Source organism: Sus scrofa, chromosome 6, assembly GCF_054392235.1.
Source record: "Sus scrofa isolate SSC_HxYL_T2T_F1_AM1 chromosome 6, Sscrofa_HxYL_maternal_Yorkshire_Landrace_v2.0, whole genome shotgun sequence".
Classification (NCBI taxonomy): Eukaryota; Metazoa; Chordata; class Mammalia; order Artiodactyla; family Suidae; genus Sus; species Sus scrofa.
The window spans coordinates 36,598,417-36,625,921 of NC_139388.1; the positions used below are offsets into that span (position 1 = coordinate 36,598,417).

The 27,505-nt window shown below is 55.6% G+C and overlaps 1 protein-coding gene across 3 annotated transcripts in view; it reads left to right on the forward strand.

The window, feature by feature from the left end:
* Positions 1–451: 451 nt before the first annotated feature.
* The window catches only part of ZNF423 (zinc finger protein 423), a 370,202-nt gene continuing 343,148 nt past the window's right edge, over positions 452–27,505 (forward strand). Inside the window, exon 1 of one of the 3 annotated variants that reach the window (XM_021094227.2) lies at positions 452–562. Coding sequence is in view for 1 of the 3 variants with exons in the window: in XM_084960307.1 (XP_084816433.1) it covers positions 4,134–4,173 (40 nt within the window). In the remaining 2 variants the exon portion in view is untranslated. Of the gene's footprint in view, positions 563–3,825; positions 4,174–20,146; positions 20,429–27,505 lie in introns of those variants that run through there. The other 2 variants (XM_084960307.1, XM_021094223.2) reach the window with 2 other exon arrangements.

A 27,505-nucleotide genomic window follows, 5' to 3' on the forward strand; every position in this document is an offset into this window, starting at 1 on the left:
GTCCTCCAGTGAAGTTGTGACTCAGAAGGAAGATGCCCCGTTTATGTGGACAAGGTCTTATTTGTTTTCACAAACATTACCTTGTAATTTCTCTTGCATTTCCCAATGGGGGTTCCTTACAGTTTACAAAGGGGTTCCCTAGCCAGCCTCTGGGTAGGGCCGGAGCAGCCCTTCACTAGGAAGAAGAGGCGACAAGGGGACTTTTCTCATGGCGGGAGGGGCCCAGACTCCTGGGTACCCCGCAGGAAGGGAGCAGGTGGGGTACCAAACGGTATCTGAAAATGACTTTTTTTCTGGCCTCAAGTGGCCAGGCTGGTGAGAAGCAAAGCCCTTGCAGCAGGCAGCTAGCCCTGCCCTCACCCGGTGCCTCTTGAGACCCTTTCAGTAAGGAGATCCCGGATTTTTGCTGCTCTGGAATTTTCCTTAAAACAGCATATTTCTGAAAGGAGTTAAAAACGAAACAAGCTTCTAAGCGAGCAGGCCGGGCCGAAGCAGGGACGCAGGGACGAAGTGGAACTCCTTCCGCACCCCGAAAACCATCGAGCTGGGAGGCTGCAGCCAGGTCTTTTGGGGGAGGGGTGAGCGTCGGGACGCGAAAGTGTGCAACGGCGACGCGCAGGAGTGGGTCTAAAAAACTGTGCGCTTGTTTAGGACACCTAGCCTTGTGGATTCGTTCCCTTGTGGATGGCCTGTCGCCTGCCCCTCAGCCTGTTACCCCCACCTCTGGCCTCTGGGCCTTCCGCAGTTCCTGAGGGTGGAAAAAGGGCAGCGCCGCGGGTCTCCAACCAGCCCTCCCCGCTCGGTGACCCCTCCTTTCCTCCAGCAACCCCTTCCCCGCCGCGCTCCTTTTGTCCATCCCTTCTTTCTCCAGGCTCCCGGCTGGGCACGATCCGCAGTCTCCAGCCCCCCAGAGAGCCTGGGAGGGCAAGCCGCGGGCTGTTCTCCACCCCCTCCCCCTAGGAGAGGCAGCCCGCGGCGGGGGCACCCCGGAGCCGAGGCCAATCGCCCCCCTCCCCCAGCGTGTGCCATCTGCCGCCTGTCAGCCTCTCTCCGCGGGCCGCGATCCCAGGCGCCGGCGGGGGTGGGGAGCTGCCGATTCGGCCCCTCCTTCCTGGCTCCTTCCCAGGCGTCTTGTGGCCTCTGCCCTCGCTTAGGCCCTTGGCACCCCCTCTCATCATAACCCCGGCCATCCCTGAGCTGCGGGAGGCGGCTCCTATTTCCCTCCGGGAAGGCCGAGATGTCGGACACTCTCGACGCAAGAGCTGGGGAGGGCGGTGATCCTGGGGGCGGCAGCCCTAACGAGGGGAAAAGGTGGACCTCTGAGCCTGAGTACCAGTTAGGGGACGTCTCCGTCCCGGTCTCTCTAGGGATACTCGCTCTCTGCCTCCCGGTGTCAGAGTGTATGCCTCGGCGGCGTCGCGTTTCTCTGGTCGCCCGACTCTACCTCGGAGACGGCCTTGAGCGCGCAAGCTTGGTCTTCTTCCCTGAACCTGCCTTAAGGCCGATCCCTGCACCCCATCTGCGAGGGTGGCATCTATCTCTGTTATCGGTCCAGCACTGGGTCGGAACCCGGAGGCCCAGAGAGGCGAGCAAGCCGAGTGGGACCGCGAAGCCAGCAGAGTGGGGCGCGGGCGCGACTGGCAGGCCGGCTGGGGAACCGCGGGGCGCAGGCGCCCTGCTTGGGGCGGGCGCCGCTGCCCGGCCGGCCCCGGCGCGGCTCTCGGCGGGCAGCGGGTTTTTCCGTGAAAGGTTGCCCCGGGTAACTCGTCTCCGAGGGGACGCAGCCCTCCTCTCTCCAAGTGGCAACTTATCGATCCGCGAGATTGATAACCCCCAGCGCCGCACAGAGCACCCGCTCCGCTCTCCCCGCTCTGGGGCTAGCCGGCCCAAGGTGGCGCCACTCGCCCGGGGAAGGGCGGGTGGCGGGGGCTGACGATGTCGGGTCCTTCCACCCAACCTGGACTTGGCCTCTTACAGCTGGTGGGGGATGGGTAGGCTTCAAAGGAACGGTTTGGGGAGCCGCTTGGGGAAGAATTCTCCGAAGTCTGAGCCCCTTCCCCAGCGGGCTCGGAAACCCAAGCCTCAAATCTTTCCAGAGGCGCCCCCTGGTGGCTGGGGCAAAATTTGTCAAGTGGTAGCTGGTTTCTTCCTTTCAGTGGTAAGGGGACGTGGTGCTTCCGCAATATTTGGGGGCTACGGTAGTCTTAGCTAAGAAGCGTGCAACCACATGCGCGAACGCTCTAGATTCAGCTGTTGGGGGCGATCACATTTAGCTCAGTGGTGGAAGAGTTTGTAGATGTGGGGCAGAATTGGTCTTCAGACACCAACCAATGGGCAAAATCCGAGAGGGAAAAGCCAAGTTCAGGGATAATTCATGTGCGTGGGGCATAATTTGCGGAGGTGGCAATGTCTGGGCAATTTCATCCCGGTTTGCCCCCTTTCCCCCCAGTTCTCTCACTTTTTTCAGTTTATGATGCAAATGTATCTTGGCGACTTTGACAGCATGCGTGGGCCCTGTGTCTGCTCCCTCCTCCCCCCCCGGGTGCCTCCAGCGCTGGAATTGGGGCCCCGCGTGCCGGTGCGGTGCCCGCGCCCGCGCCGTGCCTGCCGCCGCCGCCGCCGCCGCCGCGGTCCGGGTTTTGCGGGCGGCCGGAGCTGTATTTCCAGCGCTGTCCATCGCTCGGTGCTGTTGGCCCTCTCTCCGTCTGATCCGAGCCGGAGCAGTGCGGGGCGCCCCACGGGATCAGAGCGCTCCCCCGCCGGGACTCCGCTCCTCACATCCTCCTGCTGGGACCCGGCTACATTTCCAGCCAAGCCTGGCTTTATTATGTGTCTCTGCAGTGCAGCCCCAGCAGCCGGATCGGGAGGAGGAGAGCCAGCGACCACAAAGAAGACAGGAGCGCAAGGGAGGCTGGCGGGCGGGCCGGCGCCGGCTGGAGCGCGGAGGAGCCGGGGCGCAGCCGCCGCCGCCGCTGCCCAGGAGGACGGGAGCCCGGCCGCCGCCTGCTCGTCCTCCTCCTCCGCCGCCGCCGCCGCCTCCCGCCTCTCCAAGCCCCTGGCCCATGGAGGCAGCTAGCGGGGCCGGCGAATTGGCACCGGCCTGGGGATCGGCAGCGCGCAGCGCGCTGAGCACCGCAGCCCGAGGGCAGGCAGCGGCGGCCCGGCGCACGGGCTGAGCGATGCCTGGGGCAGGGGCGCGCCTGCCCGCCGCTGCCTGAGCGCCCCCGCGCGCCCCTTCCTCCTCCGGGGGGCCGGCACCGGACCGAGCCGAGAGCCAGAGAAGGGGGCGTGAGCCAGGGGCCCCAAGCTGCGGCTTCTGAGCGGCTGCGGCCGTTTCGAGCCCCCCAAGTAGGCTGAGTTGAGGGATTCCCCCTCCCCATCCATCATAATCTCCAAATCAGGCGTTTGGGCATTTTCAAATCATTAATATTTATTATTATTTTTGTGTGCGGCAGGGGACAATTTGAAGGCTTTTTTTTTTTTTTTTCCGGGGGGTACTAAGCTTCCGCGCTCCCGACCGCCTACCGGTCTCCTCCCCCCACCGAGACCCCCTCGACTCCAGCCCCGTCCCCCCTCCTCAGATGGGTTCATTGTGAGCTCCGCACCGGGCTGCGTGGCCGGACGCCTGCAAACTTTGCACAAAAATCCGGCAAGGGGCGGAGGAGGAGAAGGAGGAGGAGGGTGAGGGTGGCGGTGGGGTGGGGGAGGGAGGGAGGGGGCCGCAGGGGCCGGGGGCCGGCGGGGGGTGGGGAGGAGGAGGGGGGCGGCTTTTTTTTTTTTTTTTTTTTTTTTTTTGCATAACTCGGCTCGACCGAGTGGCCTCCGGACTCCCCGCGCCGCTGGGACCGCCGCTGGGACCGAGAGCCCCGGCTGCCGCATTGCAACAGGCAGGGCCCCGGCGCGCCCCCCGGGCCTCCCCCCGCCCCGGAGCGGCCTCGGCCGTCCCGGGCCGCCCCCCCCAGGGAGGCCGCCCCGGACCTGCAATCCGCTCCCCACAGCTGCCGACCCGGCTGCAAAAAAAAAAGTTTCCGAGAGGCAGGAGGAGGAGAAGGGGGAGAAGGGCAGCCCGGAGCGGCGGGGGGCGGCGGGGGGAGCCGGCCGCGGAGGGCGACGGAGCGCCGGGAGCCCCGGACATGTCCAGGCGGAAGCAGGCGAAGCCGCGCTCGGTGAAAGGTGAGCGAGCGAGGCCCGGCGGAGGCGCGAGCGAGCGAGGAGGGAGGGAGCGAGGGAGGAGGGACCGGCGAGCGGGCGGGCGGCCGGGGACCCGCGCGAGCGGGCGGAGAGGAGGAGGAGGAGGAGGAGGAGGAGGAGGAGGAGGAGGAGGAGGAGGAGGCGGCGGCGGAGGAGGCGGAGGCGGAGGAGGCGGAGGAAGAGGAGGGGGAGGAGGAAGCCGCGAGCGGGAGGCGGAGGCGGTGGAGGGGGCACACCGCGAACACCCTACCCGCCTGGACCCTCTCCGGGCCTGGCGCCGCGGCCGGCGGGGGACCCGGGCCTGGGGGCGCCGCTGAGGGCCCCTCGCTGCTCCCTCCGTGCGGGCCCCGGGCCCGCGTGGCCAATCAAGGGGTGCGGGCCCGACTTGGCGGGGATTGCGAATCTCGGCGGCGGCGGCGGCGGCGGGCGGCGGGAGGAAGGAAGAGGCGGTGAGGACTGGCGCCCAGGAGGCCGGCAGCTCCGAGGCCGCTCTCGCTGGGCCCCGGGCCTTGCCACCTTTCCTCGGTCCACGCCTTGTCGCTCCGGGACGCCGAGGGCGGCGGGCGTTGCTTGCGCGCGCCAGGGGTCCCCGCCCTGGCCTCCGGGCGCCCCCTCCCCGCCCCCTGCCCAGGCCGCCCTCCCGGCCGGGGCCTCCACACTTCCTGCCTCCTCCACCGAGGCCAACCGGGCCCGGAGCCTCTGCCAGGAGTTCATTGTCTGCGTAGCGCCGGCGGGACGCGGGTCCCCATGGGAGCGCAGCGGCTGCCTTGCGCTCGCCCCTCCACCAAGAGCGCCCGGGACCCGACCCTGGGCACCCACATCCTCGACACCTAGGCCAGCTTCCTGTATCAGGTCCCTGGAGTGCACACGTTTGTGAGGGTACACACACACACACACACGCGCCCTCTTCGTGTCCTTGCCTGGCTTTCTATTTCTAATGAGCGCCCTCGGCTCAAGCGGTCCCCTGGAGAGCTGAGGCCCCCTGGGACATGCCTTGTGAGGGCAACTGAGCCCCTCCGCTGCCCCTCTCCCCCCACCCGCTGGGCTCTCCAGGCCTCGCTTGCCGCTTTGTCCCGATTCCCAGCCCTTTGGGTGGGCGCCCGGCTTTCCGCCCGTGCTGGGAGATGTTAGAGCAGGAACGGGATGAGAGCGGCTAAGTCTCTGGAGCCCAAAGTCCCGAAGCCCCTGTTTGTCCTCGTCCAAGTCCCTTGATGACCTCTGGCCTGAGCCCAGTTCTGCTCTGAAAAGTTCATTTCCTGGAGGCCTGCGCGGGAAGGCGCAGGGGCCCCCCTGCTCCCTTCCTGCTAGCCTTGCTCCTGGCCAGAATGGCTGGGACTGAATCTGGCCAGGAAGGTGGTGAGACACCCGCCATGGCTCTCCTTCCAAAGTCCCAGGGGGTCACGGGCACCCGGCTCAGCAGAGAGCCTCCCCGTCATCTTAGAAGTGGTCCAACACAGTCCACGCTCAGCAACCCAGCTGCTCTCTTTCCTCTTTTTTCCATGAGAGATGTTGGTGGTGTTCCCCTCACCCTGGCAGCCATCCCAATCGGGGATAGCCTGGTCTGCTCCACGGAACTCGGGCGGGGTGGGGGCTGGAGGGTGTTTTAGTTGAAGGACAAGGAAACCAGAAGTGAGACCTCCAGAAGGGGACAGGACAATGGTAGCTGTTTGTCCTTTTGCTAAGTAGAAGGGGTCTTGGCTTGAAATAATATCTGATTTCTTTTCTCTTTCCCTGGCTCACTGCTCACTCCTTCAAGAGCCACTTAAGGTGGCCCAGAAGAAAATGTACAATTGGAGTCTCTGGTTGCAAAGACAGTTTTACCTGACTTGGGCAGTTGATTTTGAGTTAAAGCTATGTAGAGGAACACGTTTTTCTTAGGGGAAGATGCACAGCTTCCCTACCCCTGACCTGCATCCATGCCTTCATGCCTCCTTATTTTAGAAGGTGAGACACAGAAAGCAAAGGTAGAACAATTTGCCGGGAGCAGATGGGTGGGTGTTTCAGAGTTGCTGGAACCTCATGCTAAAACCATTCTGTGGATCTCAGAGAAAACTCAAGCATGGGTCTTCAGCTTTTCATGAAATGAGCCTGGGCATGATTTTTTAATGGATGTCTCTCCAAATGTATATGTGCAGCAGAGAAGTCAAGCTCGCTGATGGGGGAAAGACAGCACAGTGGGAACGTGACCAGTGTAGGCGTTTTGAGAAGTGTTGCAAACATCAACCACACAGTGCTTTTGGTCCTTTTGGAGTCTGAGATCCTCTGTTTCTTCCTGTGGGTCTTTGCAGTTTCCAAAAGCAGCTACAATCCTTGCCTCTCACTCTTTTGCCATTTATTCGGTTTACTGGGGTGAACAGGGTGGAGATGTGGCCACTTATCAAGGGAGGAATGGAGAGAAAAGATAATTTGAATAGATAAGAGTTCCAGCAGGTGATGGATTTATTGCTTTTCAAGAACTGCCTCCCCCCGCCCTCACCCCCTTTTCTCGAGCAATATTCAAAAGTGTGTGCTTGAGTGTGGACAGCTCCGCACCAAGTATTTAAAATGACAAGGTCCTCACCTTTAAAAAACGCTTCTTAAAGGAACTGGGATGGCTTTTAAATTTTATTTGATTTCATTTTACCTCCACTGCTGTGTGTCAGGGCTAACGTAGCGGCATTGTGGACTTCCCCATCCCGCGCGTTCTGCTGTGAAAGTCGCTTGACTGCATAGTTCGTAATTGATCTCGGAAATGTGAAAGCCCATAGCAGGAAGGAAAGACAGAAATATAACCATTTCTAATGGATGCTCAGAAAGTGTGATTTGAAAGCTCGGCCTTGCTGCTTTGAAAATCAAACAGGCCCTGGTGTGTGTGTGGGGGTCGCATCCCACTCATGGACACAGCCTCCCTTCTGGAGTGGGGTCACTGGTCCCCTCGGGATGTTTGTCCTTCTTTGGAAATCCCAGCTCCCGGGGAGGACGCCCAGCAAATAGGGAAGGGGGCCGGGGCAGTAGGGCAGCGGGGAGAAGAGCCTCATTGGTTTTCAAAAGCCTCGTGATTGAAACACACACACATACACACCAAAAAGCCCATGAATGTTACAAAAGTCACATTTTCGGACCGTTTTTCCCCTCCTGACACCATTCTCTCCCTCTCTGTCTCCTGGTGGTTGTGCGGTGGTTGTTGTGCAGTGGTTTGTTCCCTTTGATAATTTTGGCCTCGTTCTCCGAGGCTGTTCCCTTCACATCTCACTGATGTTATTTCAGCTGATGATCTCAGGTGGTTTGTTAACCTGTCTCCCTTTTACCCACGCTGCTTCCTCAGATCCTGGAACCATCTTTCCATTTATATGGAAAATCAGCACCTCTTCTCCCCAGCCTCAGCTTAAAACTTTGGAATAGGTAATACTGTTGATTTTCACCATCGAGCATCTGCCTGTTAATTACAGTTCTTAATATTAATTAGCACTCAGGCCTCATCCACACCCCCTCGCCCCGCCCCCAAACCCTAACGGTCCCCAAAGTACCCCCGGTGACTTCTCTGTGCCCCCCTCCCCTTTTCTGTCTTCCTCGCCTGCCAGCCCTTCTGCTCCTCCAAAGTCCATCTTATAAATTTGGTGGTCCAGGCACTTGGGAACAGTGTAGTTTTGCCACTGCTCGTGTTTCCATGGAAATAATTGAGATGTAATAAATAGAGGCATTCTGAGGTTACAGGTTCCTTGATTCAGCTGAGACCACATACAAGTGTAAATTGCCGAGATTTGTTTGGCTAAATGTACATGATCTTGTAGGAAGGGCAAAACAAATCCTTTATAGGTTCTTCAGCTTTCTCGTGGATTGGGGCAGCTGACATTTAAATCTTCATATTTAACTCCCGCCCCCCCCCACCGCAGTGAAGTCACCAACTCCCAGCTTTAGAAGGGTCTGTCTCACTCTAGAAAACATCCTTTATGTCTAGTAATTACTGTTTAGATTCTTCCACCTGTTTCCTTGCAAAAACTTGATAAGCAATAAAATAAGTGGGCATTTGGGGCAGAAGGACCCTGCTGGACGTTCACCCATGAGGTGCAGAGTGTGCATTAATAATGAAAGGTGCAAAATGCTGGTGACTTTGCAGTCATGAAATAATTGGGTAGAACCAGCCAGCCCTGGCACTGTTGTGTTAACAGAGGAGAGGGAGGAGGAGGAAGAGGAGGAGGGAGAGGGGGCGGGAGAACCCAGGGAGGAGGAAACTGGAGGGTAGCATCTGACAGAGCCGAGCTGGAGACCAGGGCTGCAGATCTGGTTCAGTCTAATAGAAAGTTGCAATAATTGCTATATCGGTAGCCAACTCTTAAGCGGGTGGCTGTGGAATTCTTCCCCTGATGTAGGATTTAATAGTCTGGCAATTAGATGCATTGATTTCTCTTAACTGTTCATTTGGATGTGTAAACGAAAGAAACCTGCCACTGAGGCTCCTGGTGCAGTCAGGCTGCCTGGCTCTTGGAAAAAGGCTGATTTAGGTGGTGGAGGTAGGGACATGGATTCTTCAAGGCAGTGTTGGGGCCAGTTCCCTCTGCTTTTAAAAGTTCTGCCCTTTGTGCAGGAAAACAAACAGCGCTTGTTGTTCAGATACTGTTTAAAAATAAATGGCGTGTCCAGTTAGGTCTGAAAAGCAAAAACATCTTTTTTTTTTTTTTTTCCTGCCGCAGATGCGTATAGAGCAACATTTCTGTCTTTGAATGACTAGACTGCCTTGCATGTTTTTGGCAGATGGTCTGTTAGGTACCAGAGGGAAAAGTCACAAAACACCTTGTTCTGAGTTCCAGGGGGACCTCCAGCTGGAAATGGAGTGAGTTCTCGCTCTCTCCCTCTTAGGGGGTCACCTAGACCGCGGGCGCCCTTTCAGGCCCTGAAGACGTGTGGGTCATGGTATCTTGGACCCCTTGGCAACTGGTGGGCTGTGCGACTTTGGTGGCTTGGAGGGTGGGTAGATAATGAGCTCTCGCCAGCTTTAGCACCTCTTAACTCCCTGCTTCTGGACCTGCAGGTTTCTGGAAGCGCCACTAACTTCTGACATGCAGGCGTCTAAAACTGTCTTGATGGTAAGCAAGCAGAGGAAAGCTAGCTTTCCCAATGGCCCTATCTTTTTTTTTTTTTTTTTTTTTAACCAGGGTGGATGGGTGACTTTAGTTAACTCTTTGTTTGCCCGAGAGGTTAGGATGGACTCACCTTTCCTGGACTGCGTTCATGGCACACTGGTATTTGCAAAGAATACTGTCCTCACGTGGAGGATGTGTTTGCAAATAGACATCAGGGCTCCTTTCTTATCTGTGATCCCCGGGGAATTACAACAGAAGACCTTGGAAAGTGGTAGTGGGCTCCCGGTTACTGTGGCGGGCTGGGGAAAACCTTGGTACACCTTGCTTGGTGAATTCGACCACTTCTGCAAATTCCTGTCAGCTTGCAAAGGCATTTTGTGTATAAGCACGTTAGTCGGTAATCAGAGTAGCTTTGCACCCAGAATGGACTAATTAACCTGGATCGCTTATATCCCGATTGAAGTTTTTGGCGCTGTCAGCTCCCCCAGACTGCGGGAGAGGTAGGGTGGAGTGGAGGGGGGGAAATGCTGATGGAAACTTTTGATTCATCGCTCACCTGCCAGGATCCATGGCAGCCAACGATTGGGGTTGTACAGTCAGTAAATAAAAATACTTTACTTCTTTCAAGGAGCGCCAATTAGCTGATTGCTCCATGTGGCTGTCTTGAAGGAGAACGCTGTTTTACCTATCTTCTGGTACAAAGGTTTGATTTTTAATGTCTTGTGAAAAGGATTCTCTTTGTCTTGATTGATGTCAGGAATAAAAGCATGATGGTAATATCCCTTTGAAAGCTATTGTATTGTCGGCCCTGGCTGACAGCGGGAGGGCCTCCCAGCATTATAGATTAGTGCTGTGAAAACACTGACATTTTCTTTGTTACGTTGCTGTTGTTCTACTTGCAAAGTCAATTACACAATGTCGGAGCTTGGTTACCGGGGTTGACTTTGGAAGTAGCTCTGTCTTTTCATTCTCTTCTTAAAGATATAATTTTCCTTTGTTGTTGTCACTGTTGTTGTTTTGTTTTCTTTTGCTCTTTCTTTCTGACCTGCTTCCCTCTGGTGATCACCCCCTCTGCCCCCCAAGAGTCTGAACGCAATGAGCTAGGCAAACACACTCTGGTTTCAACTGTGACAAGTCAAATTCAAAGATTGCCCCATCATTATCTCTGAATTCTTCTGCTCATTCACATTTCAGTGGCTTCTTATGGATGTAGTGACTACAGCAGCCAAGATGCATTAAAAAAACCCATCAAATGAGATTACCGTGTTGATAATCTCATATCAAGTGGGTGGCTCTGGATTTGGGGTCCTTAGCGTTGGCGGATTTGGGGATTTCTTTCTTTCTTTCTTTTTTTTTTTTTCCTGAACTGGACTGAACCAGGTTCCTGGGTTGATCGGACCCCCAACAAATAGTTCTTTGCTGTGGACGTTTTATAAGCATTCTGATCTTGGAGGCCAGGGCTGGTGAGTTTTGGACTTAGAGTCACGGATGACCTCATGGCAGGGATAGAACGGTCTCGGAAGAGAGTCTTGTAACCCATCCTTCTCCCATTGCAGATGGCAAATGCGAGTTATAAGGCTCTCCGAGGTGCCTTTACCAGGTGCCCTTGAACTCAGGAGTGATTTTTCATCCCTTTCTAAGTGTGTGAAATCCTGCTGCTGAAAGTGAGGCAAGCCTGAAGTGTCCAAAACCCGAAAATGGTCAGGGCGGATATTTTTATATACGCCCCTCCCACCCCCCACGCCCCATGTCTGGCTTCTCCAGAATGAAAACCCCCAAATTCCTTAGTTCTCCGAACCAGGCTGCCAAAGAGGCGGCTACCTGAGAGCGGACAGAACTTGGGGCAAGGAGACTGCTGGCCCCAACTCCAGGTGACAGGGACCCATCAGGGAACTCCGGCTGAGGACACTACTTGTGGGCCCCCAAAGTTATTATTATGAACCGCCAGACAAGAGCCTGTGTTCGCCAGCAATTTGTCAGGACTAATTTTGTTTTTCTCCAATAATTGAAAATTAATGTCTTGAAGTGAAAGCAGATGTTCATGTCATCTTCTGAATTGGGATATAAAATGGGGCTCTGTAGATGGGCTCAGTAATTTAACAGCAATTTCCCTCTCTCAGCTAATGGGGGTGCTGGGGGCTGACGTCATCTGGGGCCGGGGCTGGGAGACCGAGATGAGAACGCATCAGCTGTGCCAGTTGTGCTGTCGTGTTTTGGAGGCAGAGTAGGTAAATAAAAATATTTCCTGGGGCTGTGAAACTTGGAGAATTCATTGTTTTGAATACTCGTTCACACGAGAGGTATTTATTGAGATAATTCAACGCTTTATGCTGGAAAAGGTGAGGGAGGCTTGGTTTGGGAAGAAGGTGGATTCTTCGAGGCTAGAGCATCCTCAGCTGGGGTTCCCATTGCGGCTCTGTGGTAATAAATCCAACTGGTAATCATGAAGACACAGGTTCGGTCCTTGGCCTCGATCAGTGGGTTAGGCTGTGAACTGAGATGTAGGTCGCAGATGCAGCTCAGATCCAGCGTTGCTGTGGGTGTCGTGTATGCCTGCAGCTGCAGTGCTGATTCCACCCCTAGCCTGGGAACTTCCATATGCTGCAGGTACGGCCCTACAAAAAAAAAAAAAAAAAAAATCGAAGTAGATATACATAATGTAAACTTTACCTCTTAACCATTTCTAAGTGTCCTGTTCAGTGGCATTAATTACATTTGCGCTGTTGTGCAACCATCACCACTGTGAACTTTAACTTTTAGCCAGTGTCCAGGTGCTGGTGGACTAGGGGGGAAGTCTTCACCCATCACCCTCCGAGGACGCCATCAAGTTCAAGGCCTCCATTTTATGGGGAGAAATAAGAAGCAGAGGCTCTTGGAGTTCCCGTCATGGCGCAGTGGTTAATGAATGAATCCGACTAGGAGCAATGAGGTTGCAGGTTCAATCCCTGGCCTTGTTCAGTGGGTTAAGGATCCGGCGTTGCTGTGTGCTGTGGTGTAGGTTGCAGATGCGGCTCGGATCCCGAGTTGCTGTGGCTCTGGCATAGACTGGCGGCTACAGCTCTGATTCGATCCTTAGCCTGGGAACTTTCATATGCTGTGGGAGTGGCCCTAGAATAGGCAAAAAGACCAAAAAAAAAAAAGAAGAAGAAGAAGCAGAGGCTCTGAAGATGAAGTGATTCAGAGAGCTGGTGATGCTTCTCCTTGCCTGGGTGCAAGAGGGGAGACTGGTGCACCCAGAGCTGGGGCAGGGCGGGAATTAGGGCTGCATCAGGGCTGGTGCGCTGCGGGCAGGGCAGGAAAGGTGCTTAGGAGCTATTGAGTGAGCTGATGACCACTCTCACGGTGAGAATAGTCGTTCTCTCTCCTCGGGGGCTCTGTTCCTCTGGACACTGAGACTGGCAGGTGTGAGGTTGCCTCGAGGCCCCCACTCCTGCCTGCCAGGACCCAGAGAGCCCCTCTGACTTACCCAGCCCTGCACACTTCAGGCTGTGGAGTTCCCCTTGTGGCTCAGTGGTAATGAACCCAACTGTGATGGGGAAGGGGAGGGACTGCTGTTCTGGAACGGCCACTCGGTTGCCCGGATTCCCAGTCCTAGAGCACTGGCCCCCTCTGGCCCGCAGGTCCGGGTGCTGCGCTTCTCCTCTTTGGAGGTGCCAGGCACCTTTTCTGCCCCCATTTTTTTCTGTAATTGAAATTTGCCCTTTCGTTACCTGGGCATGAATTATTTTTTGCAGCGTTGTCATTTCCCATCCTGCTGTGAGGTTTATCTCTTCTGTTGATCCTAATTAAATAAAACATACTGTTCACCTAACTCCTGTGGCACTGACGTTTACCTGCCTGAGGCAGAGTGATGGCCATCTGGGCTGGGTTAGGGAGCAGGGCATGGCTGGAGAGGGGAGCTGGGATGATAGTGGCTGTCACATCCAGGCTGGGTGTCCACCCTTGGCCTGGGGGCTGCAGGACCTCGTAGCCACCAACCACATACAGCGTATTTCTGGTTCCTGAACCTGAGAAACTGCTTGGTCCCTAGCCCTCTGGGGCGGCAGGTCTTTACTTGGGGAGAGCAGAGATGATTACCAGCTCCAGAGAGTCCCTAGGGAGAGGGGGAGGGGAGAGGGCGGGCTCTGGGGGGGAATGGAAAGAGGGGGCACGCTCCTGTCACCTGGGGTGGAGGCTGCAGAGAGGGCTGGGTTCTCAGGGAAGCCACGAGCAGAGCATGTGCTCTCAGTGCCCAGGACAGCTCTGCAGATGCCCTGTCCCCTCAGGGAGACAGTGGCCAGCCAGGGCAGTGGCATGCGTGTTGGGAAGCTTCAGACTTGTTACTGCTTTTGGCTTCGAACTTTTCAGAATCCTGAAAACCCTAGGTTGAAGATGAAGCCTGGAGGCCCCTCCCTTCAGACGTTGCATGTGTAGGGGTGTGTGTGTGTGTGTGTGTGTGTGTGTGTGTGTGGCATCTTGAGTTCCATCCAGCCTGGACTCTGCACACTTTCAGTCTCAGGGAGCTCACGACCTCTATGCTAGACCCGTGCAATTTCAGCTTGAATGTCACCTGTTCTTCTTTCCATGAAGCTGCAGGCCACCTCCTGTAATTGAGATGCATTAGTCCTGGGTCTGTCTCCTGGGACCACCAGGAGTAACTCAGGTCTCCAGTCCCCCAAGCAGCCCTGTGGAGAGGTGGCAGAGCTGGCCTTGCTCGCTTCACCCTGGGAGAGGATTTCTTTGAACCAGATGGGGTCAGCTTGGTGGGCTCCCAGGATGCCACGCTCATTCACAGATGACCTCGACGTGGGCTTCTGGGTTCTTGAGTTTAAAAAGGATTTGTTAGATGAATGAGCCACTACCTATCTAAACTGTTGAGGGAATAAATGACGGTGGACCAGTGAAGGAGTGAACTGGTTAACAACTTAGATGAATTCCTAAACGAACAGGTGAATGAGTTGAGTGGGTGAATCGACAGGGAGCAGAGAGTATCTTTAAGCGTGATTTGGGCTCAGGGCTGGTGTCTCTGATGGTCTCTCCCGCCCCTCCCCCGCTCCAGCCCCTATTCTGTCCAGGAGGTGGGAGTTGCTGCATCTGGAGGACCCAGGGAGCGGGGAGCCCTCAACCGCTGGGGTTGGGATGCTTTGTGCCCATTCTTCTCCTTCATCCTTAGCCTCAGATGGGGGCAGCGTGCCTCTGTGTGTGTGTGTGTGTGTGTGTGTGTGTGTGTGTGTGTGTATGTGGAGTACTCTATTGCAAGATTGTACCTACTGTTTCTGGTAGCTACTGTGCCAAGTGTTGTGCTAGATTGTAAAACATTGTTTTGAAATGATGAGAGCGACATGAGATTTTCATACTAACTTTAAATAAAGCAAAACTTTTCATTGAATCCATCCCCTCCCCCCCTCCTTCCTGCCACAATCTTGAAGGGGCTTCAAAGTGGACATATTTGACCCAGCTCAGGGCTGGCCGGCACTCTTGTGGTCCAGCCTCCATTAAGTGGCCTTTGGGATCTTCTGCATCTTTCAGGGATGGTTTGCCCACGAATAGCACCCAGGGGGTGGAGGTGTTGAGAGAAGCATGCAGGAAGGAAAACATAGGATGTGTTTGCAGGAGAAACTGCCAATGAAAGAAAACTCAGCATAAAAAAGAAAGACACCCCCCCAAAACACACACACACACACACACACACACACTCTCTCTCTCTCTCTCTCTCTCTCTCTCTCTCTCTCTCTCTCTCTCTCTCTCTCTCTCTCCCTCTCCCTGAAGGTCTGAATCAAGATTGAGTCATTTCTCTCCTGTGAGAGGGTTGCGGTTTGGTGGAAGCCTTCTCTGTTGTCTTGGGCAGGAGAGCTCCCTCTGTGGGCCTCAGTTTTCCTGTCTCTGAAGTGGGATGGAACCGGTTGGGTTAGTTATCTGATAGTTTAGGATTTGAGTTCCTGGAACATCAGAATGGGGAAACACAAGACGCTTTGGCTTTAAAAGAATACAGGCTAGAAAGATATGGTCAAGTCTTTGCAAAGTACCTCTTAAAGTGACTGGTCCACAGAGTGAGAAGGCAGAATAGGCAGTTCTAGAGAGCCCTCCAGCCGGTGGCCCCATCCTCCCTTGTGGCCGTGACCTCTTGAGGGCTGAAGGGAACATCAGACAAGAGAAGACGTGCTGAGGGCTTGTCCGTGATGTTGGTGTCTTTCCACGTGTCAGGTCAGTGCAAGGTGTCCCTGGCTCTTCTGGCCCCAGGGCCTTTACCAAGTGTCCCTAGAGCAGGCTCTCTTGTCCTCCTCTAGTCCAGGGGCAATGTGGGCAGAGAACATCCGGGATGCACAGATGCCCAGCCACAGCCACCAGCATGGCTGGCCTTGATCCCAGGAAGGATGTGCAGGGATGGTTGAGACCAGGTACTCAACCCTGCCTTCAGCTCCGCCCACCTGTCCCCTCAGTTTCACTGAAGTACAAACTGAAAGCCCAGAATTACCTTGCTCAAAGTCACACGGCTGGAGGGGGCGGAGGTGGGGTTAGCCCAGGGCTTGTCCAGTTCTAGAGCCTGGATCTGTCACCATTACCTGGCCTTGTCACTGCTCAAGGGGCCTGAAAAGACAACAGAGAAAACTCATGCTTTCTCCAGGGGCTGGGAGTCTCCGGGGAAGGCGTCGGAGTTCTGCCTGCTTCCCCAGCCATCTCTTCTCCTTTGGTGCTGTCCTTATCTGCATCTTAAACAAAATGATTTATACATTTTCATAATTTAATCCCCTCCTCCCCCAGAAATAAGCACTGTTATCCACAGTTATCTTTCCTCCAAGATCTCATCTGTCGTGGATTTATACAAAAACATGTGTGTGTGTACCCATGCATATATAAGTTTAAACTTTTAAATTTTAGATATATAAGGCTTGTCTATAATTTCTGTTATTTGCTATTTTCACGAAGCAATGAGTTTCCAATCTTTTTGGAGTTTTTTGCTTTTTTTTTAGGGCCGCACCTGTGGCACACGGAAGTCCCCAGGCTAGGGGTCAAATCGGAGCTGCAGCTGCCAGCCTACACCACAGCCACAGCAACTTGGGACCTGAACCTCATCTGCAACCTACACCTCAGCTCATGGCAATGTCGCATCCCCAACCCACTGAGTGAGGCCAGAGGTCGAACCCGCAACCTCATGGTTCCTAGTCGGATTTGTTAACCACTGAGCCACAACCGGAACTCCGTGGGTGTGCCAGTGTTTATTCCCAGTCCTCGAATGATGGACATTTAGTTATTCTCTGTTATAACAAGGATGCAGGGAACCTCCTTGTTTATAAATGTTTATGTTTCTTAGGCTAGATTCCGAGAAGTGCACTTGTTAGGTCACTAACGAGTCACTTAAAAATTTGAAGGATAGTTCCAACGTGCCATTCACAAAGGGGGCACCTGCAGTAATGGTAATATTTCTCCTAATCCTTGCCTACGTATGATGTGTCCCCTTTTCCTTTCCTTCTCCTTCTTTTTCCCCTTTTCCTTTTTGCCACTCTGGCAGATTCGCACTTCCCTGGTTACTAGTGAAGCTGACTGTGTTTCTTATCTTTATAGACCATTTTTAGTTCTTCTTTAGGTAGGGGAACTGAACTGTGTTCTCTAAATGTGGACCTTGGTGTTTGGGCACCTCTTTCCTTCAGCTAGTCCTTTAATCATGTCTCTTCTTCCTTCTCTCCATCCTTCCATCCATCCATCCATCCATCCATCCTTCATCTTCTACCTGTCATTCATCCTTTCTCTTCTTCTCTCCCTTCTTCTCACTTCCCTTTCCTTCCCTTCCTTGTCATCCATCCATCCATCCATCCATCCATCTAAATCCTGAGTATCTTACCCAGGTGAGTATCTTAGCCTGGACTCCAAGGAGGATACAGAGATGACCCAAATGGAGGCCCTGACCACAGAATCAGAGAGGGCAGCCCGAGATAGAGGTGCAGGTTGAGAGCTGAGAGAGGTTGGAGGGATTCCTTTAAATCAGGGGAATCAGGCAAGTCCTGGAAGAGGGGACTATGTTTGATTTGGACCCAGAAGGATAGAATCACAACACCCAGAGCAGCTAACATTTAATGAGCACCGCTTGTATACAGGCACTAGGCCGTGCACGTTTTTTTCAGGCAGTAGCTCGTTTCATCTTGACACTCGCTTCCAATCACTCAGGTGGGGGCCCGAGGCTTTCTTTTTCACGAGGAGTCACAGGTCTTAGAGAATCCTCTGCTGAACTCCCTTCTCATGTGAAGGGTCAGACTTTCCCAGAGAGGGCAACTCAGATGTCCAAGGTCATCCGATGAACTTGGGGGCAGAACTCTGCCTGGGGGCAGGGCAAGGATGTGTTGGGGGGACCTGGCTGCTGCCACTGACCTCGGCCAGGGTCTGCCTTGGGAACAGCCTGGACCTCTCAAGCTGTGAGGGCTGTGGAAGGATTCTGAGCCCTCAGACCTGGACTCCCACGGACTTCCTTGCCTCAGCTTCATTTTCTTTGAAATGGGGGTTCTACTCCCAGGAGAGGGAGCTTTATGAAACTGAAACGGCCATCCATTGGGGTAGGAATCACACTCCAGAGCAGCCTCACTTGGCCATGCTCTCCCTCACCTGCACATTTGTGCTCAGAATGCAGCATCAGAGAAGATGCAGGTGGCGGCGGCAGGGAATCTGGCTTTTAATATATCAACCGCTGGGGCTGCCCTGCTGTCCTGGAGGGGCCAGCTTGTGAATGAGGTTTCTGCCTTCCCCATTCTCTGCACCTCACCAAGGGACAGCTGCCTTTCTAGAGGGGCGCACTGGCCAGGCACAGGGAAGGGGACTGTGTGGGCCTATGCCCCAGAACAGGTGCGCTTAGGCGTGTCCATGGGTTTATGTGGGCGTGCATGAGTGAGTCTGTGCATGTGTGTACCAGCTCAAATTCTTCTTTGTGTGTCCATGTTTGTATGCGTGTGTGCCTGTACACAGGATGTGTGAGCACCAGCCTCCGGGGGAAAGATTCTTGCCATTGCTTGTGTGGTTCAAAAAATCAGTACCGGGGTAGAGACTTGGGGTGGTAGACTTGGTTTGTGAATTTCCTTTCTGTCCATTCATTGGGGTACTTTTGGCGCATCTACTGTGTATGGGCCAAGCACGATGCTTGACGCGAGTTCGCTACCGCAAAGAAGCAATTCCTTTCTCCTCGCCAAGATTGAGCCGACATCTGTAAAGTCACGGTCGTGAGGGTGAGAAATGAGTTTATGTTCTTGTTTCCCAATATGTATTCCAGGATTTTGCTGATGTTCCACCGAAAGGAAAAAAATATTTTCTGTGGCCAAACACATTTGGCAGCCACTGCGTTAAACAGAGTTACAAGTTTTTAAGACTTTCAGGGCTTCTCAGAGCCTTGACTGTGCTAAGGTGGGGCTCTCTCAGACCCATTAATACTTTCCAAACGAGACTTAATAGTCATGGAATCCTAAGACCTGAGTTCAGTTTGAGTTTCTTTGAAGGTATACTGTCATTACTGGTTTACCCATTCATTCGTTTATTTATTCATCCCACACATGTTTATTGAGCACCTCCTATGGGCCAGGCACTCTAAAAGTTTATTCTAGTGAGGGTGAGAGCCCATTTACAAGTACAAGAGTCAATAACATAATTTCTGGGAAATAAAGCCAGTCCTGGGATAGGCAGGGAGTGGTTTGGGGAACACTGTCCAGACAGGGCCATTTGGGAGGTGACCCTTGAGTCCAAGGCAATGAGGGAGCCGGTCACAGAGAGGAGCTGGAGGCCTTGGCGGTTGGTGCTTTGGAGGGTGTGGGACGTGGGGATCCTTCCCTGGGCCTGTGCCTCCTCAGCTGGGAGGACCTACCACCCGCCCAGCCCTTTTCGGTTTCCACGGCACTGTCCAGGCCTCAGAGAGCTGCTCCTCTGGGTGGTGAGTCAATTTGATGAGGCTCTTTCTGAGCAAGGGCGGCTTCTGGCTCTCAGTCTTGCCCTGGGCGCCTCCGTGGAGCTCCCTTCTGAATCACACAGTCCCAGCTCAGTGGAGTGCTGAGAAAATCACTACGCAGAGCTCAGGCCCACCCCCCACGCCCGGCAGGCCCGCCGAGACTGTGCACACCACCTGGCAGAGCCCCTGCCTGTCCGGGTCCCTGCCGGGTCCCCAGAGCCTGGGTCTGGACCCACATTCCCACCCCCATCGGACAGATGGGAAAATGAGGCCAGAAGGCTCCCACAGCCCATTGCCTCTGAGGCCCAGCCCAGAATCCAACCTTTTTCCAAGCCAGGGCTGTGACCCGAGGCTGGTGGGATGGGGACTGCAGACACTTCCGGGACGGGAGGTGGGATGTGGGGGCCTCCAAGATCCTCTTGGGGTTTGTCTGCTGAGTTGCCCAGGGGGACGTGCGCGTCCGTGCCCCCGGGAGATGAGAGAAGGGGAGTGGAGAGCCGTGGGGAAGGGGGTCACGCTCGCTGGGAGAGGGCGAGGAGATCTGGGGTTGGGGAGGAGGCGGGAAAGGAGATGGGGAGGGGACGAAGAGGAGGGGGCTCGGGGCACGTCCTGCCCTGAGAGCCTGGCCAGCGGGCCGGGTGCTTGGGAACGCGGCCCCTCCCTGGGCCCTCGTCTGCCAGCCCCGCGGGGCGGCCCCGGGACCCCTTTGAGGCGGCCGTCCTGGGAACGCGTCGGGCCGCCCCCCCGCCCGGAAGGGCTCCATGGCTGCGGCGCAATAACTCAGGCCCAGGTTTGGGCACAAAGCGGCCGCGGCGGGGGGCCGGCTGGGAAGGCGCGGGTTGCGGCGCTCGCTCGCGCTGCCCGGGTGGGGCCGGGGCTTGTTCTGCACCGCGGGCCGCCCCCGGCCGCCCGCCCCTCGGAGTCTGGGGCTGGCCGGGCCCAGCTGGCGCCCCTAGGACTCCCGAGTCCGCCCCGGCCCAGGGCCGGAGGCGGGCCGGGCAGGAGGCGGCGGCGGCGGCGGCGTCTAACCCGCAGCCGGGTGCCGTCTAACCCGCAGCCGGGTGCCGGCCGGTGGGTGGGCGGCGGTCCCCGCCCGCCAGATTTGCGCCTTGGGGGAGCTGGGTGCCGACTGGAGCGCTGATTGGCCCGCAGCTTTGGGGCGGGGCCAGGAGAGGGCACTTGACCACCGCTGCGGCCATCCCGGAGTGTGCAGTAATGAAAGAATAAACGTCCTTCTGAGCTCTTCTCATTTAAGCTTCTCTACAGCGCTGTGAAGGAGGTACTGTGACTGCACCCGTTTCACAGAGGAGGAAACTGAGGCACACGATGGCAAAGCAAATGGCTCAGGGTCTCACAGCTGGGACCAGGCAGCATTTGAACGAAGGCCCTGGCCCCACAGCCGTGCTCTGCCCCTGCGTGGTGCCCAGGCGCGTGTGTATGGGACATGTGGGCGCGGGAGTGCAATTCTGAGTGCATTTGTATATGTTCAAGAAATTACAGACAGAAGATTTGTGAACAGATCTAGTGGTTCTGGGTTTGCCACTTAGGATTCACTCACCCATTCATTCACTAATGGATACCTCTGACTTCATTCATTCCCTGGGTGCCTTCATTTCTGGTTCCAGTACTAGATCTTATGTTGCACAGTGACCAGTGAAAAGGGCTGGGCCCCTGCCTTCAGGGATTTTGCAGTTTAGTTGGTGGCGGCATTGTGAGACTCAATAAGGAGTGAGCAGTTGTTGGAGTTTCTGTCGTGGAGCAGTGAAAACGAATTCAACTAGAAACCATGAGGTTGCAGGTTCGATCCCTGGAGTCCCTAAGTGGGTTAAGGATCTGGCATTGTTGTGAGCTGTGGGGTAGGTCACAGATGCAGCTCAGATCTGGTGTTGCTGTGGCTGTGGCATAGGCTGACGGTTACAGCTCCGATTAGACCCCTGGCCTGGGAACCGTCATATGCTGAGGGTGTGGCCCTAAAAAGACCAAAAAAAAAAAAAAAAAAAAGAAAAAGAAAAGAAAAGACTGAGCAGTTACACCAATATGCAGGTGGGGTGGCCCACCAGTCCTTTTGGGAGAGTCCCTGGGCATGCCCCTGGGCCTCGAGCTTGAACAACCCTGGAGGTTTGCACAACCTCTGAGCATGGCGTGGTTCCAGAGGTTCTCATGGGCACTTCCAAGGGCACTTCATTACCCAGGAAGTAGGTTGGAGGGGTCCCTCCTCATCTGCCAGATGAGAAAGGGTGATCCGGAGATGCCCACGGCCTTGCCTTGGCTCACACTGCACACATGTGGCAAGTTGGTGTCCAGTTGTCTGTCAGGCTACTCATTTCAAGGTCTCCATGTCCCATGGGCTGGGATTCTGTCCTCCAGGCCCTGGCTTACTAGGGCCTAAGCCTCCCTCTGCACACCGTCAGTGTTGGAGGTGGAGGGCGAGTCTTAGCATTCACTGGCACCAGGTCCCTGAGCTGTCCTGATCCTTCTGAGCTCCAGGCAGGCCAGTGAGAAGACAGCTGCCCTCATGTGCCTGCTGCATCCACAGTTCAGTCTGAATTGGGTATCTGATTGGGCTCTATTCTGAATTTCTTGTCTCCATTGCCTCAAAATCCTCATGGCTCAGGCTCGCCCTGGGAGCTTGAAGCCTGTGGTAGGTTCTGGATCTGAGCTTGGGGTCGGGCGGGGCCTGACTCAGACCTCTCTGTGCATTTTGTCTTGTCTTATTTTTGCTCGGAGGGTTCCAAGCCTGCTCTGGTCTGTGGACACAGGTTTGTTCTGGGCCGCAAGGATGGCAGGAGGGGAAAATTACTGAGGCTTGGTGCACGCTGAGTGCTTTATATATGTATTTTCTCATGAACTCCCCTCCCCTGCGAGGCTGGTACCATTACTTTTGCCATCCTGCAGGTGAGGGAGCTTGGAGGGGCAGCCTGAGATCCGAGGTCACACATCATGACCAGGCCAGCTGACACCGTGTGCCTGCCCGCGTCACTCCCAGAGCCACCTTCTGTATCCCTGGTGGATGAGTGGCTTCCCCTCCCCCAGGAGCCAGGCTGGGCGACAGACCCATAAACAGTTATGAACTCTGAGGCTGTAACACCGCGTTCCCCCTGAGGACCCAGCCGGTGGCCAAGTCCACACGCCCCACTCCCCTCCCCCTCTCTGGCCTGCCTGGGCCTACTTCTAAAGTTCAGCTGTGGGAGAAGCAGCTTGGACAGGTTGGGTGGGAGGATGTAGCCAGGCCCTTGGGACATTTGGGGTGGCTGGTGGACAGGGCTGTACCTGCTTCCTGCTTTCTTAGGAACTGCACCCCCCCTGCACCCCGCGGGGGGGGGCAGGCCAGCCCTCTTTCTGCTAGGTGGGAGGTGCTGACGTGCCACATTTAGCGTGGGGAGTCCTTCCTTCTACCCTCACTCCCCACCCTCAGGCCCCAAGAGTCCTGCTGGCTCGGCCCAGGAATCTTGGATGCAGTGGTTGGGGGTGGGTGGCCTTGCGGAGGGAACTCAAAGATTTAAAGGGCCCAGTCCTCTGGGCCTCTCTCTGTTTCCACAAACGGCCCCTTGGGCCCAGGACATGGCCTATGAGCCTGCATGGGCCAACACTTTCCCCTGAGCTTGGGTTTGAACCCAGGGCGCATGTCCCTCCAGGGCTGGGTTTCCAGGCAGCCCTTTGACCTACGCCCAAAGTGACCAAGAGGCCCGGGAGCTGCAGGGTCCCTCCCCACCCCCTGCCCCCGCTCCTGAAATCCCTCTCCCTGGGCACTGACCCTCTGTATTCTCTGCCCTCCACCCCCTCCTGTGCAGGCTTCCTGGAACCCAGGGACCCTGGAGGTTTCTGGACCATATCGAGTTGCCTGGGTGGTGGTTTCCTTTTTTTTTTTTTTTTGGGCCATGCAGGGTGGAGGAGCTGGGAGAGAAGCCCATGATTGGGCCAGGGCCAGCCAAGGGTGGAGGCCGACTGGAGCCTGTGTCTCTCTGGGTCGAGCTCTGCCCCCCCCCCCAACCCCAGCCCCTACCTCTGAGGGGCCTGGGGGCCTGGCTTCCCCTCCTTGCTGGGACCAGCCCTGTTTGGCATTTCCTGCCTCCTCCTCCCTTTCATTTTGCACCAGGCTTCCCAAGGATGCCCCTGGGCTGGGTGGGTAGTGGCGGGGGGGTAGGATTGGGGCTGTGGGCCCCACTCTTAGCATTCTCCCTGGTGACTGGGGCCTGGCTTGACCTGGCACCACCACTGTCCCCCCTGAGCCTGGGCCCAGGATGGGGTCAGCTGGATTGCTTCTCCCTAGGCTGCACCTCCTGGCTGGACTGCTGGGCTGGGCCCCCCTCCAGGTCTGAGCCAGGAGGCCAGAGCTGATGGCGAGTGGGGGGCAGGGCTCTAGGAGAGGCGAGGGGGAAAGCAGAGCCCCCAAGGCCAGGGGGTGGCGGAAGAAAGGGAAGCACCAACCCTCTGGGGGCAGAAGCCAGGAGGAAAGCCCGTTGGAGTTAATTCTGAGGCGATTTTGAGAAGCCCCAAGTCCTTGGCAGCTCTGCCCTGGCCCCCCAAGGCCCACTGCACACATGGTTTTGCTTTTCCAGGCATCTTCCCTCTGTCCCCTCCCTCTGGGTGCCTTCTGAGCTCCTAGGGCCCCTCCCCCAGTCCTCTTGGGCCCCCTCCTTCCTCCTTGACCCACTTTAGTCCCCTGTTGCTGGGGGAGGGGAGCGCGCAGCCGGCGGCTCTGATCCTGGCTGCCTCCCCCGGCATCCCTTGGGGCGGGCTCTGGATGGAGCCAGCAGGCTGAGCCGGCCCGGCCCCAGGGACTGGCACACGGCGTGCTCCGAGTGGCAGCCTCCCTGCCCCCTCCATGGACAGACAGTTCTGGACAGCTGCCCCTGCCTGGGCCCCTGGGAGGCCCTGCCAGGCCCAGGCTCCGGTTTCCCCCAGCCCCAGGGAGCTGCTGCTCCAGAAGTCCCTCCTACCGCTGCCTCCTGGCCGAGCACACTTCCCAGAGGGGCCCGTGGGGCCGGGCCAGGCCCTCGCCTCCACCCCTTCTTCTAAATCTCTGCTGGAGAGACTGGAGCTGGGGTCAAGTTCCGTGTGGGCTGTTGATCTGTGTGATGTGGGGAAATCCGCCCACCCTCTCTGGGCCTCATCGATGGGATGAAGGATTTGGACCAGATAGCTAACCTTTAGTGAGCATTTACTATGTTCCAAGAACTCAGCTAAGCATGTTACATGTGATCTCACTGTGTTGTCGAAATGATGTAAGCCTCAGGCCTATTAAAAGATAAGGCTTTAGATGTGATGCAGAAAGGGAAAGTAATTTGCTCGAGGTCACACAGGGAGTCCGTGGTGGAACCACTGGGGTTTGAACTCAAGCAAATCCTGTAAGATGAATTTCCATTGCCCTAACGTTCTAGAAGCCATCCCTATACCAGGGCCGTTCACTCTTCCTGGACTACTGCCTGGCTGTCTGAGGACTCGAGATCCTCCTTCAGGGGTCCTGCCTGAGGCCCCTGTCCCTCTGCCCTGCTCTGGTGTTGCATGGGTCCCCACCCCTGCCCCCTGCCCCGCCACAGGCTGTGGGAAGCCAAGGCCCCAGGATGCCCGCCAGCTGGGAACTCACTCCATCCTGAGGCCTGGTTCTGTGGTCCAGGGCCCTGGCCCCACGTGTGATCACTCTGTGCACAGGATGTGTCCTGGCTTCCAGCGCTGCCAACCGCAGGAGCCATGAGCCAGCGGGAATTTCTGCACGCTCCCTGCATGACCACCAGCTCAGGCCTGCGGAACCCCCTGCGAGCCCTTCCCCTCTCCCGCGTCTCATAATCTCGGCAAAACACAAATGTGCAGAACTGGGCGGCAGACCCCGAGGGTACTGCCCAAATTTGGGGAACCGTGCTTCTCTAGTCTCTGCATTTTCTGTCTTTTCTTCTTTGAGTCTTGACATCTGTCCGTCCTCTGGGAACCTTGTTATTTCACCATCATTGTCTTACTGAACAGAGGAGGGGGTGGGTGGTGGTGGAGCGGGGGTGGGGGTGGGGGTCCTGGAAGCAAAATCAGGACATCTTTTCTTATTTGCCTAATTTCCTCACTTAAACGTATCTTGTGATTAAACATTTTCTTAGCAGGCTTGGTCAGGGCTGCGCGAGTTTTCTTTTCATAAACATTGGCAAGTGAATTTAACAGCCGTGTTTGTATTAGCTGGAGGTTTCATTTGCATAGTGATTGTTCTTATGAAGCAAAATAATCACTCGCAGTTTATGAAACTATATAAATACTGGGGTCTGGAGCCGGGCGCATGCGCGGGTCTTTCTTCCTGCCTGGAGATCCATCCATCCTGTTCAGGCAGGAAACTCAAGGTCCAGGAAGAGCCAAGTGTGACTGGTTTCTCCCTGGGGAGGTGTTTCCTGGGCTGGTATTGCTTGATGGGTGGAGCTTGTGGTCCCCATTCCACGAGCTCCTTCAAGGGCCTAAAAGGGGGATCTGGCCGAGGTGAGCTGACCTGAGTATCTACTCCTTTTTGTTGGTCTTCCAGCCTTTTTGATTAAGATGGCACATTGGTGGCCTGAGGCGCAGTGTTGCCCACAGATATGTTGTGATGGGGCTGTGCTGTGTTTGCAAGAAATAAACCAACATTTAAAAATGTGGAGATTTCACCGAAAAATATATCCAGGTGTCTCGCTTCTCTCTTGTAACAGATGGGCTGACCTGGGACCCCTCGGCCCACTGTCCTGCCTGGCAACCATCCTGGCAGTGGAGGGCGGAGGCTGCACCTGCAGGTGGAGTGTATTCATCACAGCCCCTCTGCACAAGTCAGTTTAGGTGCCTGCCGGCCCCCGAGGGATTTGGGATCCTGACTGCAGTGGTTCTGCCCACCCAGCTTGAGTCCTTCCTGTAAGCTTGAGGCTCAGCGTTCCACTGGGATGCCCTCTGGGTGCCCTGCTCTGATCTGTTATAAGATGTCTGCTCAGGCTCTGCCTCTTTGAGGCGCTTCCCCTGGGCTCCCTGGCTCTGCCCCAGGGGCTGTGGGTTCCAGGCCTCCTGATGTCCATATCGGCCAAGGGCAGAGATCTGGAAAAGGAGCCACTTTGGGAGGTCACCGCCTTATTCCCAGGAGCCTGCCTCTGCTCACAACATTCCTGGCCTCTTCCTCAGCAGCTCCCTTTAGAGCCGACTGCCCCCAGAAGACAGGCGTTTCATGATCTCACACTGTTTTTGAGACTCAAGCAACATCGCTCGGCTTGGTCAGCAGACTTGGCCCGAGTGACTTTTTAGCCGAATTCATTTTAATCTACTCATGTTGGGTGGGCCCAGGATAATACCTGCACAGTTGCAAATGGTTTGACAAAGGCTTGGGGCTGGAGTTGGATTTAGAGCTAAGGAGGGGCGCCTGCCCCACACCCCCAGAAGACCTGGCCTCGGTAGCAGAGCGCGCAGATGCTTAGTGGCTTTTCCGGAGCCTCTGCTTTGTAGGAGGAAAAGTCAGAAGGGACAAAGCGAGCGGGTAGAACGGATTCCTGCCAATAACTTGTTCATTCTGCAGAGCTCGGTCCCCATAGCCCGGGTGTCTTAGGACCTCTTAGGAAAGCAGTTTAGATCCCAGTGTGCCCCCAGGCCTTCATCGTGTGCAGCCCTGCCTGGAAACTACACTCAGGACTCTGGTGTCCTTTCTTTTTCTTTTTTTCTTTAGGGCCTCCCCTGCAGCATATGGAGGTTCCCAGGCTAGGGGTCCAATTGGAGCTATAGCTGCCAGCCTTTGCCACAGCCACAGCAACGCCAGATGCAAGCCACATTTGCAGCCTACACCACAGCTTATGGCAATGCCGGATCCTTAACCCACTGAGCGAGGCCAGGGTTCGAACCTGCATCCTCATGGATACCAGTCAGATTTGTTTCTGCGGAGCCACAGCAGGAGTTCCTGGTGTCCTTTCTATAGTGTCCCCTGCTACCCTCACAGCAGCTCTAAGCGGTAGTTATATTATCCCCATTTTATAGATGAGGAAACTGAGGCCCTGAGGTCACACAGCTGGTGAATGGAGGAGTTGAGATTTGAACCCAGGCCTCTTGGCTCTCGAGCTCGCCTTCCTAAATGTGACTCATTTTATCGTTTCTCCAACAATAAAATAGGGAAACCATCCCCACTTCCTAGGAGTATTACAAGGATAAAATGAGCTAAGGAGGATCTTGTTGTGACCTCTAACCTCTGCTTATTAGAGCAGGAACATCGACTCCGGCCTGGTGAGATTGTTTTTAGACTGGTACTGTATGGTATCATTAAGCATAATGCTTTCTCCCTCCCCTGATCTTTATGAGCTAATATTTTTTGCCTATTTCACTCCTCTGGATGGAATTTTCTGCCAAGATTCTGAGCTTGTGAATTTCCCCTGCAGAAAGG